The sequence below is a fragment of the Arvicola amphibius genome, chromosome 8 (assembly GCF_903992535.2).
Source record: "Arvicola amphibius chromosome 8, mArvAmp1.2, whole genome shotgun sequence".
NCBI lineage: Eukaryota > Metazoa > Chordata > Mammalia > Rodentia > Cricetidae > Arvicola > Arvicola amphibius.
In genome coordinates, this window is record NC_052054.1 from 84172054 (window position 1) to 84191117 (window position 19064).

The following is a 19064-nucleotide window of genomic DNA, read 5'->3' on the forward strand; positions in this document are numbered from 1 at the left end:
CAATGCTTGGACAGAAGGTAACGTTCTGAAAACTGACAGCAGGGCCCCACTGCTGAGGACAACTTCCACACAGATCATGAACATAGAGGCCAAATCGGTGTGGGCTTGGAGCCTTCACCTGTACATTCTAGTCTCTTTGGCATGGGAAGGTACTCTGCAGGCTATGGAGAGAGAAACCTGGACACTAACCAGACACAAAACTTTTTACCTACAGTCTGTTCTGCCTGCAAGATATGCTGGGCAATGGTGGTGCAGAACTTACAGGAGCGGCCAACCAATGTTTGGTTTAACTGAGGCCCATGCCACAAGAGGTAGCCCATGCCTGATACTGACTGGATGGCCAGGAACCAGAGACTGACGAGCCCAGAGACCTGGGGTAGAACCAAATGACTGGAAAAAGAAAATCAACGAAATGATTCCTAACGATAGCCTGCTATATCTATAGACCAATGTCTGCTATATCTATAGACCATTGTCTGCTATATCTATAGACCAATGTCTTGACCAGTCATCATCACAGAGACTTCCTGCAGCAGAGGCGGAGAGTCTAAATTGGAGGTCTCCATCAGGGCCCTCCCCTCAGAGATCAGGGAACCCCACAGAAGAGGGGAAGGAAAGTTTACATGAGTCAGAGAGGATGGAGGACACCAGGAGAACACAGCCCACTTAATCAGCTAAGCAGGGCTCATTTGGGCTCATAGAGACAGAAGCCACAAGCACAGGGCCTGCATGGGCCTGCATGGGTCTGCACTGGGTTCTCTGCATATCTGTTATGGCTGTTAGCTTGATGCTTTTGTGAGATCCTAACAGTGGGAGCGGGTGTGTCTCCAAGTCTTTTGTCTGCTCTTGGGACTCTTTCCCTCCCTATTAGGTTGCCTTCTCCAGCCTCTCAATGAGAGATTTTGCCTTGTCTTATTCTATCTTGCTTTGTCCTTTTTGGCTGTCATCACTTGGAGGCCTGCTCTTTTCTGAGGAGAAATGGAGCAGGGCAACTAAGTGTGGGAACGGCCCTAAGGAAGGCGCTGCTTCAGAATATGAGCACAAACAGGCAGAGCAAATGAGCTTCTGGTTGAGACCCTATTTAGAAAATGTATTTCTTTATTTGCTTACTCATTTAGTTTTAGTTTTTTGCAGTGCTATGGACTGAACCCAAGGCCTGGGTTGAGAACAAGGAGCTCTACCACTGAGGTATAGGCCCAGGGTCCTGTTTAAATGTTTTTCCTTGTTTTGTTTGTTTGGAGACAGGGCCTCACTATGCAGCCTTGGCTGACCTGGAACTCCCTAAGTAGACCAGGCTGGCCTCCAGCTCACAGAAATCCTCCTGCCTCTGTTTGAGTACTGGTATTAAAGGTTGTACCATCACACACCTGGCCAAAGGAATAATAGTAGTAGTAATAATAATAACTATCACTAAAATACTAATTTAGAGCTAGGTGTGACTGCCAGCCAAGCACTTGGAAAGACTGCAGAGTTCAAGGCTATTCTGAGCTCCCTGTGTGACCTCTCTTCCGAAGCTGAAGGCCAGGGGTAAGACTCAGTGGTAGAACACCTACCTGCCCAACACAACCTGAGGCCCTGGGTTTCATCCTCAGCACTTCAAAAAATAAAAACAAAAATTTTAAAGTCCAACTTAGAAGAGTTTACTGGGGTTGTATCTTATGTCTAAGAAATTCTTCCTTTAAAAAAAATGTATAAACTTTATTATTTGAAAGCCTTGGGTGAGACCAAAGATTTAATTAAGCCTTAATTTTACAGGGATTCCATTTTCCCTAAAGGCCTCCTGGTATATAACTGAGCCTTGACCCTGGCTTCAGAAATGTGTTGCCATAGCATAAATCTGAACAGATACCCTGAAATTAGCCAGTTAAGAAGATAGGGAGCAGGGCCACAATGAGGTCGATGCTCCTAGGAGGCATCCTATCCTTGAAGATACCTTGTCAGTTATTAACGGCTCTTTGCTAGGGTTTTCGCGCCCCAAAACTGACCAATGATTTCAGAAACTTCCTTATCCTATGTACTCCTCACCCAATCCCAAGACAACAGGACTCAACTCCCCTGATTGCGGCGTTTCCCCTTCAAAAGTCTGCCCCTTCCCTGGGTTCGGGGCTGCACTTCCCTTACCCACTGCATTGGTGGAGCTGTGGTCCAAACTGAATACTATTAAATACCCTCATGTAATCTGCATCGGAAATCCAGCTCCATGAATTCATTTGGGGACCAGAAACTTGGGCATAACAGTTGTAAACAAATAAAAACATCACACACCATAACATAACACAACCTGACTGTGGATGCATGCAGTGGACATGAATTACCAAAGAGATTTTAAAGTCATGGTTTTTCTTGTTCTAATCCTGTCATGGACTTTCTGGCTTTGGAGGGTGGACACCTGCATAAAATACACTGGATCCGGAAAGGGTAAACCTGTAACTGTGTAGCTACAAGTGTCCATCCCGAATGTCTATTCTAACTGTACAGAGGCTCACTGAGTTGTATGGGCTTTGGGTAAAGCGCTTAATTTTTTAAAAACAAAGTGCATTTATACATTCAGTGACATCACAAAGCCTGTTCCTACTGTGTTGTAAGTTAGCAAATACCACTTGCCATTCCTCGCTGGTAACGGGGCTACTCTTATTTAACTGCTGATGCAATCCTTCATTTTCCTTCACCACTTCTTGGACTCGCATCCTAAAGGTTTTCATTTCCTCCTGAAATGAAACGCATGGAAACCGTCACCCACATGAACACATTCAGTACCGGCTGGGATGCTGCTGCTTGGGGAAATCAAATGTGACGGCCACTGCAATGGCCGAGTCCTGCTCTAGCACCAGGCTTAGCCTCCAGGTTCCAGAGCCCTCCGTGGGCTCAGGAGCACAGCCTACTGGGAGAACAGCTAAGTCACGGACGCACAGGGCAGAACTTGGGTGTTAAGGGTCGACCACTAACCTGATGCCACTTTGCTGTAACCGACAAACAACTGCAGACTTTAAAGGAAGGGGTCAGAAGAAAACAAAACAACCAGAGACTGAAAGGTTTTCTTTGTTTAGACTTTAGAGGGTAAGTTGGAGCTTTTGTTTTGGTTTGGTTTGGTTTTTGGTTTTTCGACACCGGGTTTCTCTATGTAGTCCTGGCTGTCCTAGAACTCACTCTGTAGGAAATTGAGTTTTTATACAAAAGGAACTTTCGGTCTTAGATGAAAGCCTGTGTAAGCAGGTAAGGGTGTTAGTGCAGAGGTTTCCTAACCTTGACCTGTCCAGAGCACAGACAGCCCCCAACTCAGAGGGAGCAGTTTGCTCAGCCTGACACCCCGACATAGGCAGCATGGGCAGATTTGGGTTCCTGACCTGGGACTCACTGTGGTGTCCCAGCTGACATGCGGTGTCTTGGGTGTTGGGGACCTTGGGTGTTGTGAAATAGTCTCTTGACCCTATGATACTGAAAGAACCCAGGGCTCTGTATAGGCAGGGGCTACAATGCTGCAATGCTCCCTCCTCTCACCTTCAGCCAGAACACACTCATCTGTGGCTGGCAGTCCACATGGCTTTTTTTAAAAAAAATATTTATTTATTTATTTATTTATTTATTTATTATGTATACAATACTCTGTCTGTGTGTATGTCTGCAGGCTGGAAGAGGACACCAGACCTCATTACAGATGGTTGTGAGCCACCATGTGGTTGCCAGGAATTGAACTCAGGACCTTTGGAAGAGCAGGCAATGCTCTTAACCACTGAGCCATCTCTCCAGCCCCTCCACACGGCTCTTTATGTATATGCTGTAGTGTCTTGTCAGACTGAAGCCATCAGGTCAGTTGTTAGTTTTTACTGAGTTTTATGAGAACACAGTCCCACCCGTCATTGGCATGTCATCCATGGCTGCTGTCATGCTACAAAAGCAGATTGAGCATATGTAGACAGAAATTGCATGGCCCACAAAGCCGGCAATATTTATGAATTGGGTCTTTATAGAAAATATGAGATGACCCCTTATTTAAAAAGAGCACCTAAATGGAAATTTTATGATTGATTCTTGGTTAGTGAACAAAAAAAAGATAATTAATGCTCTTAAAACTCCAACGTTCAATAGTATGTCATGGGTATTCATGGGATGGGGCGGGTAATGGCAGGCATGACTGAAGACCAGGCTGTTGGGCTCTTAAGGGACCTGTCCCATTTGGGACTCCTTAGAGACCAACTCTTCTCTCCCCGGATCCTTCCAATACTTGGCCTCATAGTGAAGACCTCAGAACTGTGAAGCACAGAAAGGTGATGATGCCCAGGCCTGGTTTCCTTACAGTTGGAATGGCTGCTATTCTCAGGAAATTGTGAGCAAACAGAAATAGACAAATTCTTGTTTTTAATACTGCCAGCAACTCGATCGCAATGCGCCTCTGGGGTTGGTGCTTCCTGTGACCCGGGAGTGTTAGGATTCCCTAAAACACCCTGAGTATGGTCTCCCTTTGCCCAGCATCTGCTTTGGCACTGGCGTCCATAAACTCAGAATCACGGGTGATGTACCACCTGCTCCTCCTCTGCCTCCTAGGATCTCCACGCGCAGGAGACTGCCTGTCCTCGGACCACAGCTTCCCAAAGCCACTGCATCCCGCCATCTTCCCCAGTGCCACCCACCCCTCACGCTCTGCCAAACACGCCTTCCTTCCTTCTCTGCCTCTTTCCTTCCAGACAGCCTACCACGCTCCTCCCATCAACAGACACCGGAGTACACACCACACTAGGCACGTTTACCTTCGAGCTGTTTCTGCAGTCTGGATGGTTCTACCGGAGACACCCCCCGACCTACCTCCAGGGTAGTGATGAGTTCATCCTTCTCTTTCATTCTGTCTTCATAAGCCAGCAACAGCGGTGAGAGGTACCTTATATCCAGCTGTGGACAGAGGAATGGAGTAAAGGGTGATTGGCATTATTTCTTACACTGCAATACACCATTTGGTTGTACTGTTTTGGTTCTTTTGTTTGTTATTTTGAGATAGGGTTTCTCTGTGTAGCCCTAGCTGTGCTGGATTTTTTTCCCTGTGATCCAGGCTGGCCTTGAACTCAGAAATACACCTGCCTCTGCCTCTCAAGTGTGCGACACTACCACCCGGCTCATCATGGATTTATTTTTTTTTTATTTTTTTATTTTTTTTTTTTTTGGTTTTTCAAGACAGGGCTTCACCGAAGCAATGGAGCCAGTCCTGGAATTCATTCTGCAGACCAGGCGGAACTTACAGAGATCTGCCTACCTTTGCCTCCCAAGTGCTGGGATGCAAGGCATGCGCCACCACCACCCGGCTTCATCATGTTTTTAGAATAGGAAGAAAACACTAACTCTGAAATGGTTCTTAGTAGAGCCAGAGACTATGGGCCTGAGAGTAAATAACTTTCACTTACCAACCAGGGGGGTGTGGGGCCCTTCGATGGGAGGCCTTCGATGCGGGAACTCTGAGAACAAAGCATACATGGAAGACATGGTCAAGCTGTTCCTGAAGTCACGTGGTAGATAGACATTCTTGGTCTAGAATAAACACCATCCATTTCTTCTTATGCGCATGTGTGTGCATACACACAGGAAGTGTTTGAGAGCAACACCCTCGTCCCCTAAATACAGCAACACGTTACCTAAGAACATAACATTCATTTAGTTAACAGTACTACATAAAAATTAGGAACTAACACAGACACACAATACTTTTTCAACATTCAGACTATCTCTAGATTTCAAGTTTCCACATGAAGAGAAAGAAAGGATAGGAAGAAGAAAGAAGGGAGGAAGGAAGGACAAAGGAAAAGAGGAGGGGGGAAAGGGAGGAAGGGAAGGAGGGGGAAGGGAGAAAGGGGGGAAGGAGGGAGAGAGGGGGGAGGGAGGGAGAGAAGAGGGAGGGAGGGAGGGGGAAGGGAGAGAGGGGGGAGGGAGGGAGAGAGGAGGGAGGGAGGGAGGGGGAAGGGAGAGAGGGGGCAGGGAAGGAAGGAGGGGGGAGGGAGGGAGGGTGGGAAAAGACACATTCTTCTTTGGCTTCTTCATGTGTACCCATGCATGAGTACCTACCTATAAACACACATGCACACGCGTGTGCACACACAGACACACACACACACACATGACTGTGCACATGTTCCCCTTTCCCATAATAAGCAAAAGGGAGCTCACATCTGGAGAGAGGGACTAGGAACAATGCCATAGAAAATGTGGCCTTTGCATAGGTCACACAGAAGTGTATGGAGTGGGGGATGCAAGGGGCAACAACAGGAGTGGCAACGAGCTGTCCCTGGGCCCACTGGCTCTGCCCCCACCCACAGCCTACAGAAGACATGGTAAGGCGATGTGTTTTGGATCATGTGAACTCCCCCAGCTTAACTTTGTTATTAAAATGGTCACACTTGGAGCTGGTGTGATGGCGCATGCCTGTAATCCCAGCACTTGGGAACTAAGGTAGGAGGCTCCTGCTGCAACTGAGGCTAACCTGAGCTACATAGTGAGTCCCTGCCTGGGCTGCAGCCTGAGACCCTTCCTTAGAAAGAAATAACACTGGAGTTAGTAGAGTGCCTGCCTAACACGCACAAGAACCAGGGTTCAATTACCAGCAGCACTAAAAAGGAGACATTAATATCATGCAAAATGAAAGAAATCAGTCACAACAAAAGGCTACGAATAATGCAATTTGCATCTCTGTGAACTGTTCAAAACAGGCAAATCCCCAGAATCAGGATGTAAACCAGTGAAGGAGAGGGAATGGCCTCGTGCTTTGGGTTCCTGCTGTCTGTGGTTTGAGTCTGGACTGCTGCCACAGCTCATGCCTGAGTACTTGGTTGCAACCTGACGAAGCTGTTTGTGGAGGCTGAAGAACTGTGGTTTCCTGATCTGCAGGGATGTAACAAGTCTCGCTGTGCTTCCGCAACAGCCTCCCCTGCCACGGGCTGCAGCCCCTGAACCATGAGACAGTATAGACCTGTGCCCCCTTGAGTTGTTCCTATCAGATACCCACTGTAGCCATGAGGGAGAAACTAATACTTTGTGGTGTTTTTGATGGAATAGCTAATTATGCCCCCAGCGGCAGGTGGATCTCTATGAGTTCAAAGCCAGCCTGGTCGATAGAACAAGTTCCAGGACAGCCAGGGCTACACAGAGAAAGCCTGTCTCAAACAAAAAAAAAAAAAAAACAAGCCAACGAAAATGTTTTTCTTTAAAGCTTACTTTTATTTTAAATTACGTGTGCCCATGTATATGTGCGCGTGAGTGTAGTGCTCTCAAGAGGCCCAAAGAGGCTGTCGAAACCTACAGCTGGAGTCACAGGCTGCTGTGAACTGCCCGAAGTGGGTGCTGGGAACTGAACCACAACGCCAGCAAGTGTTCTTAACTGTGAGCCATCTCTCCAGACCCCTCTTTTCTTTTTCTTTTTTTTAAATATTTATTTATTATGTATACAATATTCTGACTGCATGTGTGCCTGCAGGCCAGAAGAGGGCGCCAGACCTCATTACAGATGGTTGTTAGCCACCATGTAGTTGCTGGGAATTGAACTCAGGACCTTTGGAATAGCAGGCAATGCTTTTAACCACTGAGCCAACTCTCCAGCCCCCTCTTTTCTTTTTCTTAAAGGCAACATCTCAATGTGTAGTTCAGACAACCCTTGAACTCGGTATGTAGCCCCAGGGCTGGCCTCAAGCTCCAGAATCAATGGGTGACAAGCTGTGTTGTGTGTGTGTGCGCGTGTGTGTGTTTGTGTGTGTGTGTGTGTGTGTGTGTGAATGCACACGCGCGTGCATGTGTGCAGGCACTCTTAAATAAGTTTTCTTTTTTTCCAAGACAGAGTTTTTCTGTGTAGCCCTGGCTGTCCTGGAACTCTCTCTGTAGATCAGGCTGGCCTCAAACTCACTGACATCCACCGGCCTCTGTGTCCCATGTGCTGGAATTAAAGGCGTGATTCCCAAGAAGCTCTCAAGAACCAGAGATCCATTCAACAGTAAAGGCTAAAGTCAAACAAACATTACCTCCTCCTCAGACAAATGCCTGAATTTTGTTTGGTAGCGGCTGAGCTCTACGTTCAAACGATGAACGATCATCTTCAAGCCCTCATTTTCATCTGCCAGGTCTTGGCCTTGCTTCCTTAGGCAAAGTAATTCAGGTGTGACCACTGAAAAACATCAACTTCATATCACACTAGAGCCAATCATATCAAAGTCACCAAGACTTTATATAAACCACTAGTGGGCCTTTTTGTTCCCTGGTAATGAACTGTACATATATATATATATATATATATATATATATATATATATATATATATAAGCTACAGCAGATAAAATCAAAATTCAATAATCATAAGGGTACTAATGAAGGGTCTTAAATATTACAACATAAATATCCATGCATATCGATATACAACAGGAAGTAGATTCTCAGATTGCCGGTCCCCTAGCAAGGACGTCCCGGGCCGCACCTTCCTGAGAGGATGCCTTTTCTGCCTCTTTCAGCCTCCTGTTGTCTTTCTCCACCCTCTTCAGCCTCAGCTCTAGGTCCTTCATTGCTTGTCTCGTTGCACTCAGTTCGAGGCTGAGAGACTGGTTTGCGGCGTGTAGATGCATAGTTTCTTCTTTTAATTCCTCAAACTTTTCTTTGGTTAGTTCTGTGTATCTCTGATGTACTCTAGTGGCTACACCTGCAGGGTAAACAAACATAATGAAAGTGACCACTGCACATTAAAACACTTGACACTTTATTCCAAAGCCACGTAAGCAACTAGGTCACATTAGGCCTGGGGCCCTATCCCTGGTGTGGGAAAAGTCTGGGTGCCCAGGGGAAGGTACAGAGGGCAGCAGGAAGGGAGGAGGCGGGGCCGGAGGAGGCAGGGAGGAGCCTCTACCCTGCAGGCTTAGCATCCTTTGGACTATCAGGTAATCCTCTGGGCAGTGACTAGTGACGCACTGGCCTGCACCACTTCAAAGACCAATGGTGCTTTCAGACAGCATCTGGGCCAATGGCAGAGGTTTCCTGGCTCTGCCGCCAGCCCACCTGCTCAGAGCATCTGGTAAAGGCCTTGATTTATGGCAGCGCTCAGTGACGTTCATATAACTGCTTCCCTGCTGGAGAATGTCAACCCATGTTCTCAGGCCCAAGTCACTCATGACTCAGAATAAATTACCTCTTATCCCCTGTGAGAAGAGAGCTCAGTTTCCTTAGACCTGCAGGTCCTGTGTGTTGTGCATCAGTCAAAGGCCCACTACAAGAGATAGTTTCTGCTTGGTAGGGGAGGCGCCTGACGCTAAAGAGACCACGTGCCCCGAACTTTGGCTATTAGACCATGCAAGCAATGGACCCCAGTGCCTGGGAAATCCCAGCAGGAATCTCATGCTGGGGGAAGGACAAGGCTGAAGGGTAGTGCAGCCAGAGAAGGAGCCAGACTTTTCCCACGCAGCTGGAGATCACTAACTCTGGCCTCTACCTAAAACCCAGCTTTGCGTCAGGACCCTGAAGCTGGGCTTGTGTTTTGCAGGGTTGCCACTGGAATTCTTTGTCCCTTCCCCTAAAGTGGCCATACTGAATACGTCTTTTTCTTCATTTCCCTGAATTTGGCTCTTGTTAATTTTATAATTATGGCGTGTACATGATGCGTGTATGCTCAGTGTGAACACACAGTGCCAGTGTGCACGTGGAGGTTTGAGGATCCTACTCAGAACATCTCCCAAATCTGTGTGATAGACAGCCGAAATCCAGATGGCTGTGCAAAGGACCACTCGCAGTGGAGAAAGAGCCTATGAGCTGGAAGTCAGGGAGCCAGTATTGTCTCAGAACACAACCAAAGTCCCCAAGAAAGAGCAATAATGTAGTCAATCCAAGTAAGACAAAACAGTGCTTTTAGATGAGTGATGGGAGACAGAACAGCCCCAGACTAAAATCTACTCTGCAAGCAACTGCTTCCCCGACTGCACAGGAGGTCAGCCTCCCTCAAGCAGAACCCTTGTTTGTACATACCAACAGTCAGACCTCCAGCATACCCTACAGGTCACCCTCACCCCAGGTCCTGAGCTCTCCCCACAGGCCCACCCTGTGCCCAACTAATATTCAGTGACTAACATCTTCCTCGAACCTAACCACAGGGGATGCCAGAGCCCAGGGGAGTTGCAAACTTTCCTCAGATGAGACCATCCTGGGTACCCTGCAGACACTAAGCATGGCCCCTTGCAGTGAACTCCAAAAAGCCAGTACCTGGAGAGGGAGGAGGTTTTTCACGCAATGGCGCTTTCTCATCCTAAGGAAGAAAGGGCAGAGGATGAGACGGTGTGAGCATCTCCCACAGTGGACTGGCGCTGAGTGAGGCTGAACATTCAGGGGCAGCCTCTCCCAGTGGGCTGTCTTCTGTCTTGGTGCATGTACTCAATGACAGCTTCTTCACAGTCTGACGTGCTGTGAGTGTAGGGCCCTGGCGGGGAACCACTGACTACAGCACAGCCGAGCTCTGACTGCTGGGAAAACAGTCACACTTGCCTCTCAATCTGGAAACTTAGAAGCAAGAGAAGGCTGCCAGTAGCTTCCCCACTACATATGGAGGCAGTGCTGAGATTTTAGTTCCCGCTGGAAAGCAGGCAAGGTTGTAAGTCTGAGAATCGTAGCGTGGGCTTTTGTGTTGTTTTCTAAGACAGGAGCTGCGCTTTAGCTTGTGACCCATGAACTCATGATGCTCCTGCTGGGATGAAGCCCAGCTACTGGGGTTACAGTATGACCCACATCCGGTGAAAAAGGATGAACTTTTACGTCCCTAGATCTAGAGACTTCAGCGGGGACTTATTTCTATGCTTCCCACATGGTTATTAAATTGCCAACCATTGTAGAAATTACAGATGCGATTTCTTACTCTTCCTAAGTCATCTCCATTCCTAGACTTTGGAAGAGGGGCAGTCCCTCCTGTTTAAAGCGTATCAGGTAATGGCCAAGTGTCAGGTCCAAAGGAACCTCCACTTCCCCAAATTCTGGTGGTTAGACTAAAGCCAGCATTCCTCAGAACTCAGAGCATCCCCTCTACCGGGAGTCAGAGGGGACACGTGGCTATCTGTGGTGCCTATTAGCATACCAAAACGCATGCCTGGCTGCAAGCACCCTCAGTACCACAGGACCTAGCTCTTCTCACCTCCTCTTCTACCGTAAACTTCCTCCAGCTCAGGGGCTCCCCTCCCCCCAGCTGCTCACCTCTCCTTATTTCAGCTAGGCCTGTCTGGGTCTCATGCTCAGTCTCCCTCTCTCTCTTGCTCTTCTCTTTGTCTCTATCTCCTGTTCTCCCCCCACTTTTCTCTCCCTCACTTCTCTCATGGCCAAGTCCAGTCTGCTGGCCATGTTTAGTCCACCGCTTTCTCTCCTGGTCTGGACTCTTCCAGATGCCTCTGGCTATTTTTTCCCTCCTGTCTACGATAAAAGCTTTCCCCTTAGCCACGCCATGGGGCAGTCACGTCGAAGGTTTATCCACTAGGGATGTAGCTCACCCATAATACACTTGCCTACCAAGCACAGGGCACTCGGTTCAAGCTCAAGTACCTCAAAATATCAGTGTGCCCGAGTGTGTGTGTGTTTGCGCAAGATGTGATGTTAAAATCCAGGCTCCGCACAGCCAGCTCTCACGCATACTAACAGGCACCCTACAGAGACGCTGTCTACCCAAGTCCCTAGCAGCATCCTGGGGCCAGGATTTCTCACCTGGGAAGTGAGTTTACATCCAAGTGGGTATGACCACATATCCTGCTCCCTACTCCGTTCCCTGCCTCCTGCCTGGGGATGAGAGAGCCTGGCTGCAGGCTTGTGCCTTGGCCCCTCCCCCATCCTTAGACTGCCTTAAAAAGGAGACCCCACTTTTGCTGTCTCTCTCTCTTTTTTTTTTTAAATATTTATTTATTTATTATGTATACAATATTCTGAATATGTGTGTATGTATGCAGGCCAGAAGAGGGCACCATACCCCATTACAGATGGTTGTGAGCCACCATGTGGTTGCTGGGAATTGAACTCAGGACCTCCGGAAGAGCAGGCAATGCTCTTAACCTCTGAGCCATCTCTCCAGCCCGCTGTCTCTCTCTTGTGCTTAGGCCTGAGCCCTCCTTGGAGCTCCGTTATCCCTGTCTGTCTGTCCATGGCGTTAACGTTTCTAATCAGCCCCTTACTCTCCCCTACTCCATCTCAAGCGTCCCTCCTGAGCCAGTCCCCTCTGAAACCTCCCCACAGAGGGGTTAGCCAATGAAGCATGCAGCAGGAAAGAATTCTTACAAGATTTCACACAGCGTGTTATTATGACGAAATAAAAGATCATGCACCAGGATTAAGCTGGTTTCTATCCAAGGACATAAACGAAATTGAACATGTACAAATCAGGAAATAGAATCACAGCACAGAGTTAGGGACAGAAGTCACATAATTAAATATATTATATCTACATGACAAATGATAGTGCAAAGTCTAATTTTTTAAAGTAGGAATTCTTGAAAAATAAGCTTACCTCTAGGTTCAGAACAGAGTATTTACCATCTGATTTAAAAAGAAAAAATAGAAAGTTTTTTTTTAAAAAAAAAAAAAAGACATACTAGAAGAGTATACTCATAAATCTAGATACTCACCTTGTCCCCAAGCATAGAACAAGGTCCCCACAAGTTCATGGTGAGCAGGTCCCAGGACAAGGCAGGGGCCTGACCTTGACTGGGCTATCTCTCTGCCCTCTTCACTCCTGAGTTCCTGCAGTGGCTCCCAGGGTCTCAGAACCACAGTCAAACCCCTCAGGGAGTTCAAGACCCTAAGCCTCCCACAGTGACCTTCCCTACCTCCCCAGTCATGGTTTTCTCCTGCCAGCCAAAGACAGCCAACGCCTGACTCCACTCTGCTCCTCACAGCTACAGAAGCACACAAATTAAGTCGTAAAAACAGCAAACTACCTCAGCGATGCAGATGGAAACAGATCTGTCAGGACCTCCTCATTGGGTGGTAACTTGCTGACAATTTTCTCTAGGGGCAAGCTGGGAACCTAGGCTGCTTCTAACTTCCTGCCACTGATCTGAAGAGTATAAATAAGGTACTGAACCACGAACTCTGTCAAAAACAACAAACAACAAAACCAACCCCTTATGGGCTCAGAAAATCAGCTAAGAAGCTTAATGCACACGGCATTTTAAATCTACTTCCCAACGCAATAAAATTCCTGGCAGCTGGACCATCATCACTGACTTTAATAGCTCAGTTCTGTTATATTTAAGATCGGGTCTCACGTAGCCCAGGCTGGCTCTGAACACTCTACAGAACCAAAGGTGACCCTTGATTCCGGTCTTGCCTCCACTTCCCAGATGCTGGGGTTCCAGGTGCCACTGCACACAGCGCCAACTCAGGGCATCACACATCCTAGGCAGGCGTCTACCAACTGAGTTGCAGCCCCAGCTCCATCAGCAATGGTTGTGAACCAGTTGCTTTCAATCAAATGTCGCGGGACAGCCCAGACCACCTGCGTGCATCTGGCACATGGTGACATCCAGCCCTGTCTCTGAGTACAGCTTTGTCTCCCAGCAGCTTTCTCTACCTGGCAGGTGCCACTACCCTCCTTCTCCTGGTCTTTGTGTCACTGAGTTACCTGCCCTGGCACGCTGGCCACCTCCTTTACAGCTTAAACATGAGGGGATGAGCCCACGGATGCCATCTCTGCCACATGGACAGTGCTGAATTTTTTATTATTACATTTATTTATGTGTGTGTATGTGTGCTTATGTGTGTGTGTGTGTGTGTGTGTGTGTGTGTGTGTGTACACACTCTCAAATCCTCAAGTGCCTTTAACCACTGAGCCATCTTGCTGGCCCCTGAAGACATTTATGATGAGCAAATGGCTAAAGAACTGTAGCAAGGGGCTGGAGGGGTGACTCAGAGGTTAAGAGCACTGACTGCTCTTCCAGAAGTCCTGAGTTCAATTCCCAGCAACCATATAATGGCTCACAACCATCTGTACTGAGACATGGTGCCCTCTTCTGGCCTGCAAGTATACATGCAGGCAGCACACTGTATACATAATAAATAAAAAAATTTAAAAAAAAAAAGAAAGAAAAAAAAGAAGTGTAGCAAGAAAAAGGGCTGTCCTTGCCTGCTTGTTTGTTTGTTTGTTTGTTTCAGTGCATGGGATGGATCCCAGAGTCTGTGGGGACACTCCCAGCAACATCTATAGTTAGGGACAGTTTTCAGTTGGATTTTCAGCTGGTCAGGATTTGGTGTCTGACAATATTGCCTCAGATCTTTCTGCCCTTCCCAGTTAAAGCTGGAGATTAGAGATAAAAGGTTCTGGCTAGAGCTAGAAGCCCAGTGGTTCCAGATGCTGGGGAGGGGCGGGGGCTCATTTGCCTTCTGCTTTATTGCATGCCCAAAATGAGCACAGTGAGCTTACAGGGTAATTCCTGTACTTACTCAGAGAAAAAAAGGATCTCTACTTTTCCTTAGGCATAAATTTTTCCAAAAAAGAATGGAATAACAAATTAAAACCCAGAATTTCATTTATCTCAAGTTCACTTAGGTCTTACACAGGAGGTTCACCAGGCCCTGTGGATGGGTTTGTTTCCCATTTCCTTCTGTCTGTCTCAGAAGAACCCCAGCTGGATGCAGCTTTGGCTGTTCTGTCCGGGACAGGGCGACACTATGCAGCCAGGCTGAACTTGAACCCCAACCCCACCCCGGCCTCGCCTCCACACCTGACTGCTGTCTTCTAACTCAACTTCTCAGATCTCATTTCTCTTCTTTGCAGGGAGGAGGGGTGCCAACACTCAACAAAGTTCCTTAGCTTATGTCATGCTGTGCTTGGCTCCACCCCAATCTTCACAGAGAGGAAATTCACACATGAACACATCCTTGCTGTCAAAATTCCAAATAAGTCAAAACTCTCTGATTGTCACGACTCCTGAGCCTGTCCCTCAACACAGTGTGACAGCTAATACTGTCAACCCAACAGTGTCCAAAATCACCCAAACCTCTGGGTATGTGAGAGGGTTTCTAGACTGGGGTGGGGTGGGAAGATCCAGCCTAAATGTGGGTGGCACCATCGCATAGACTGGGGTCCTAGGCTGAATGAAAAAGAGGAAGCACACTGAGTACCAGTATTCATCTCTCTCTGCTTCCTGACTCAGCTGCACATCCCTATTGCCTCAGCTTCCCCACCGTGATGGAGCAGGCTGGTGGTGTCCCAGTTCCTACTGTAGTGGGCACTATGCTAAACTGCCAACAGAGAGCGCTGCAGAGGCACCGAAGGAGCTTTGCTTCCTGTCTCTTTATTTTTACTTTATTATTTATTTATTTATTTATTTATTGTTATGTATACAATATTCTGTTTGTATGTATGTCTGCAGGCCAGAAGAGGGCACCAGACCTCATTACAGATGGTTGTGAGCCACCATGTGGTTGCTGGGAATTGAATTCAGGACCTTTGGAAGAGCAGGCGATGCTCTTAACCACTGAGCCATCTCTCCAGCCCCTACTTTATTATTTATTGATGGCCAGCAACATATAGCACTCTCCAGGGTGGATTCTCCTGGTTCCATACCCCAGAAAGCAGGACTGGAGCAAACCTGGCCTCGAGCGGGCCACAGCTGCAGCCTATGCAGTGAGACCTGGGCCTCAGCTCTTCCAGGTTTGTTCCTTCCTTAGATACCCTGTGTCCACCCTAGAGATACTAACTATAACCTATTTACTATTCCTACATCTGGAACAGTCTCTTTACCTCTTAGTAGGCAATCCTCTTAAATTAATCACTCTTCAGTCTTTCCCTGTTTAAACGACTGTGTGTTTCTGTCTCCTGGTTAGATCCTCGTTGGTGTGTTCCATCGGCCACACAAGGCAGATTTTAATAAGAAGGAGAGATCAGAAAGCTGGGCCTGGTGAGACATGTCCATCATGGCGGCCACTGCGAGGCTGAGGCAGGAATACCTCAAGTTCTAAGGTAGCCGGGACTACAGTGAGAGAGTCTCCCAAGGGAAGAGGGGTCTTCTGGACCAGGCAGCACTGGGCTGGCCGTCTGCTTCCAAGCAGGAGCCTTGCAGACTGACTGCCATGAAAGTGTCCCCAGGGAGCCATGGAGGTTGTTCAGCAGGTAAAGGGGTTGCCTTGCGAGCACCAGGACCTGAGTCTAACTCCTTAGAACCTACATAAAAATGCATAGTGATGGCTGGCACATGCTTGGGATCCTGGTACTGGGGAGGTGGAGACACTGGGTCCCCAGGGACCCCCAGCCAGCCTCGCCAAATCAGCGAGTTCCCAGCTGTGCTGGCTGGCTTTGAGTCAACTTGACACAAGCTAGAGCCATCAGAGGAAGGAGCCTCAGCTGAGCAAAGGCCTCCTTGTAAGGCATCTTCTCATTTAGTGACCAATGGGGAAGGGCCCAGCCTATGGTGGGTGATGTCATACCTGGGCTGGTGGTCCTGGGTTCTATAAGAAAGCAGGCTGAGCAAGCCGTGATGAGTAAGTCAGTAAGCAGCACCCCTCCATGGCCTCTGCATCAGCTCTGCCCCCAGAATCCTGTCCTGCTTGAGTTCCTGTCCTGACTTCCTTCAGTGATGAGCAGCAATGCTGAAGTGTGAGCCTAATAAACCCTTCCCTCCCCAGCTTTCATTTTGGTCACAGGGTTTCACTGCAGCAATAGAAGCCCTAACTACGACACCAGCCAATAACGACTTTGACTCAAAACACCAAGTGCAGTCCAGTCGGGCCTCTTCACAGGGCACACCTTCACACACACACGCATCCATGTGAACACATACCCTGGCTGTGTCCCAAGGCACAAGCAGCCCAGGGGCCCTGACAAAGCTGTCATTGGCTGCCCACCGCTTGACAGGCTCTGAATCCCTGTCCCCTTGGGGATCTCGAACTTGCTTATCTTTGCCTTAATGAGCTGAATTCTCATTGGGTCAAATAAAATATATCAAAAAGGCTGATGTGCATCTCCAGAATTATGCCAGAAACATCTATACATTCATGCATCCAGCAAGCACTTCACCAATGGCCCACTGTGGCCAGGCCCTGCAGCTCTCACGGTGACAAGGGGCAGAGGGAAAGGCACACATAGACAGCCAGGGCCTGAGCTGGGCATCCTCTGCTCCAGAAAAAGCAGACAACAAGGCTCTAAGTGGGCATCTGATATGGTCAAGGCGACCTTGCACCCAGGCAATCACTCATTCAGAGCAAAAATAAACTGCAAGGACTTTTCTGGTCAGAAACAGAGCCACAGTATGGAGGTGTGACGACACTGGTACTGGTAACCGAAACTGCCCTCACATATAATTCTGTCCTTACCTTTGTGTTGAGGGTGCTGTGGAGAGGAGGCGGAGGAGGAGGAGGAGTCTGAGAGCCCATCCTGCTCAGAAGCAGCATTGTCTCTCGCCATCTTTTGTGGCGACAGCACCTTTCGGTTACGAGAGAGGAACAAGCACAAGGTGTATGTCAGCTGTATCCATCCTCCTAACGATTCACCTGTCCCACGCTATACACCCTCCCAGCTGCCACACCAGGGCTGCCACACTGAACAGGGCTGCACATGCCGGTGCAGGAAGAAACCACAGACCCTTGGGAAAAGCCTGGCAAAAAGTTGATGGCACGGAAGATATATTTAGGCTGTTGGGACCTTCATATCCCGAACTTCCTAAGTGGCTTCCTTCCACATTCCTGCAGGGACCAGCTCAGGAAAGGGACAGCACCCAGTGGGTTGGCACCCAGCCCAGGTGCTGTGTTATAAAAGCCTACGTGTGACAAGAAGTGCTGGGCATCCTGGGAGAAACTTCACCTGGGCCACTGTCTAGGGCTGGGCCCATAAGGATCACTGTGTGACGCCACAGTCGGTGTCATTTCCTGAAGAAATGGGATTGCCGCTCCACTGTCTGATGACCTCTCATACAGAACCGCACATGGTGGCGGGTGACAAAGCATCCCTTAGAGGCATTCCCACTGGCGGGCTGTGGAGGGCAGTGCCACAGGGCAGCTGGCCAAGAGGAGGAGCAGTAAAGCCCACCCTGTGGGTACACTAGGACCCAGCCCTTCGGGTGCACTCAAATGCTTGCTTGGGATCAGTGTGGCCCACTATGCTGTGCTGGAGGCCATGGGAAGGATGCCCCTGTGGCTGGGGATGCTGGGAGGAGCCACCAGCAAGGTGATCATAGGAATGGATCTCAGAGCCCAGAGCTAAAGTCACTGGAGCTACAGGCTCTGGGCACATGGCTTCTAAGGTGGCCTGGTTCAGAGGGAGCGGTCAACAGAGCTCCTAACATACTGATTAGCTCAGAGAAGGAGAAACAAAGGGACCTGCTGCTTATCATTCCCCAGGAGCAAACCGCCTTGGCCACCCCGTGAGGGACACATCAAACTACTCGCTGTTACTGGAGTGTGGAATTGATAAGAAAATGCCGACGGCATCAATTATGACACCTTACATGGGAGACTGTCCGGCAGTATCTGCCAGTTCTACGACAGATCACATACACACCTCTGATGGCACACACATCATGCCCCACACACTCACAGGATGCAGACACACATGCACAGCAGAGAACACGTCAGCGCACGCTTCCTTCAGCACTATTCTTAGGGGAATAAACGTGAAAACCCCCAGCAGCAACAGGAATGAGAAGGGTGTGCCTATGGAGGGAAAGTTACGACAGTGCCCGGGGACCATGCACGGGGACCACCCACGGGGACCACCCACGGGGACCACCCACGGGGACCACCCACAGGGACTGGGGACCTCTGAACAGAGATGGGGAGAGGCTGAAACTGAAAAAACGGAAAGAGAAGCTGGGGGAGATGACTCAGCAGTTGAGAGCACTGGTTGCTCCTCCTGAGGACCCAGATTTGATTCTCAGCACCCACATGGTGGCTCACGGCCATCTGTAACCTGTGATGGGGATCCAAAGAACTCATCCTTTTTAGGCACAGCCTGTGTATGGTGCACAGACATATATGTAGGCCAACCACCACATACAGAAGTGGAAGTAAGTCTTTATTTTAAAAAGGAAGGAAAATGTAATATATAATCATTGTTTTCCCAAAAAGTAGTATGAACTCCTTGAAAGAAAGAAAGAAAGAAA

General features: G+C 48.5%; 1 protein-coding gene across 1 annotated transcript in view; it reads right to left on the minus strand.

Moving 5' to 3' along the window:
• The window catches only part of Cep89 (centrosomal protein 89), a 56276-nt gene that overhangs the window by 26395 nt on the left and 10817 nt on the right, over positions 1-19064 (minus strand). Inside the window, exons 5-12 of the mRNA XM_038340415.1 lie at positions 17281-17389; positions 12476-12504; positions 10204-10246; positions 8438-8656; positions 7989-8131; positions 5391-5441; positions 4801-4884; positions 2605-2708 (exon numbers count right to left, since the gene is read on the minus strand). Of these exons, the coding sequence (XP_038196343.1) occupies positions 2605-2708; positions 4801-4884; positions 5391-5441; positions 7989-8131; positions 8438-8656; positions 10204-10246; positions 12476-12504; positions 17281-17389 (782 nt within the window). The remainder of the gene's footprint in view (positions 1-2604; positions 2709-4800; positions 4885-5390; positions 5442-7988; positions 8132-8437; positions 8657-10203; positions 10247-12475; positions 12505-17280; positions 17390-19064) is intronic.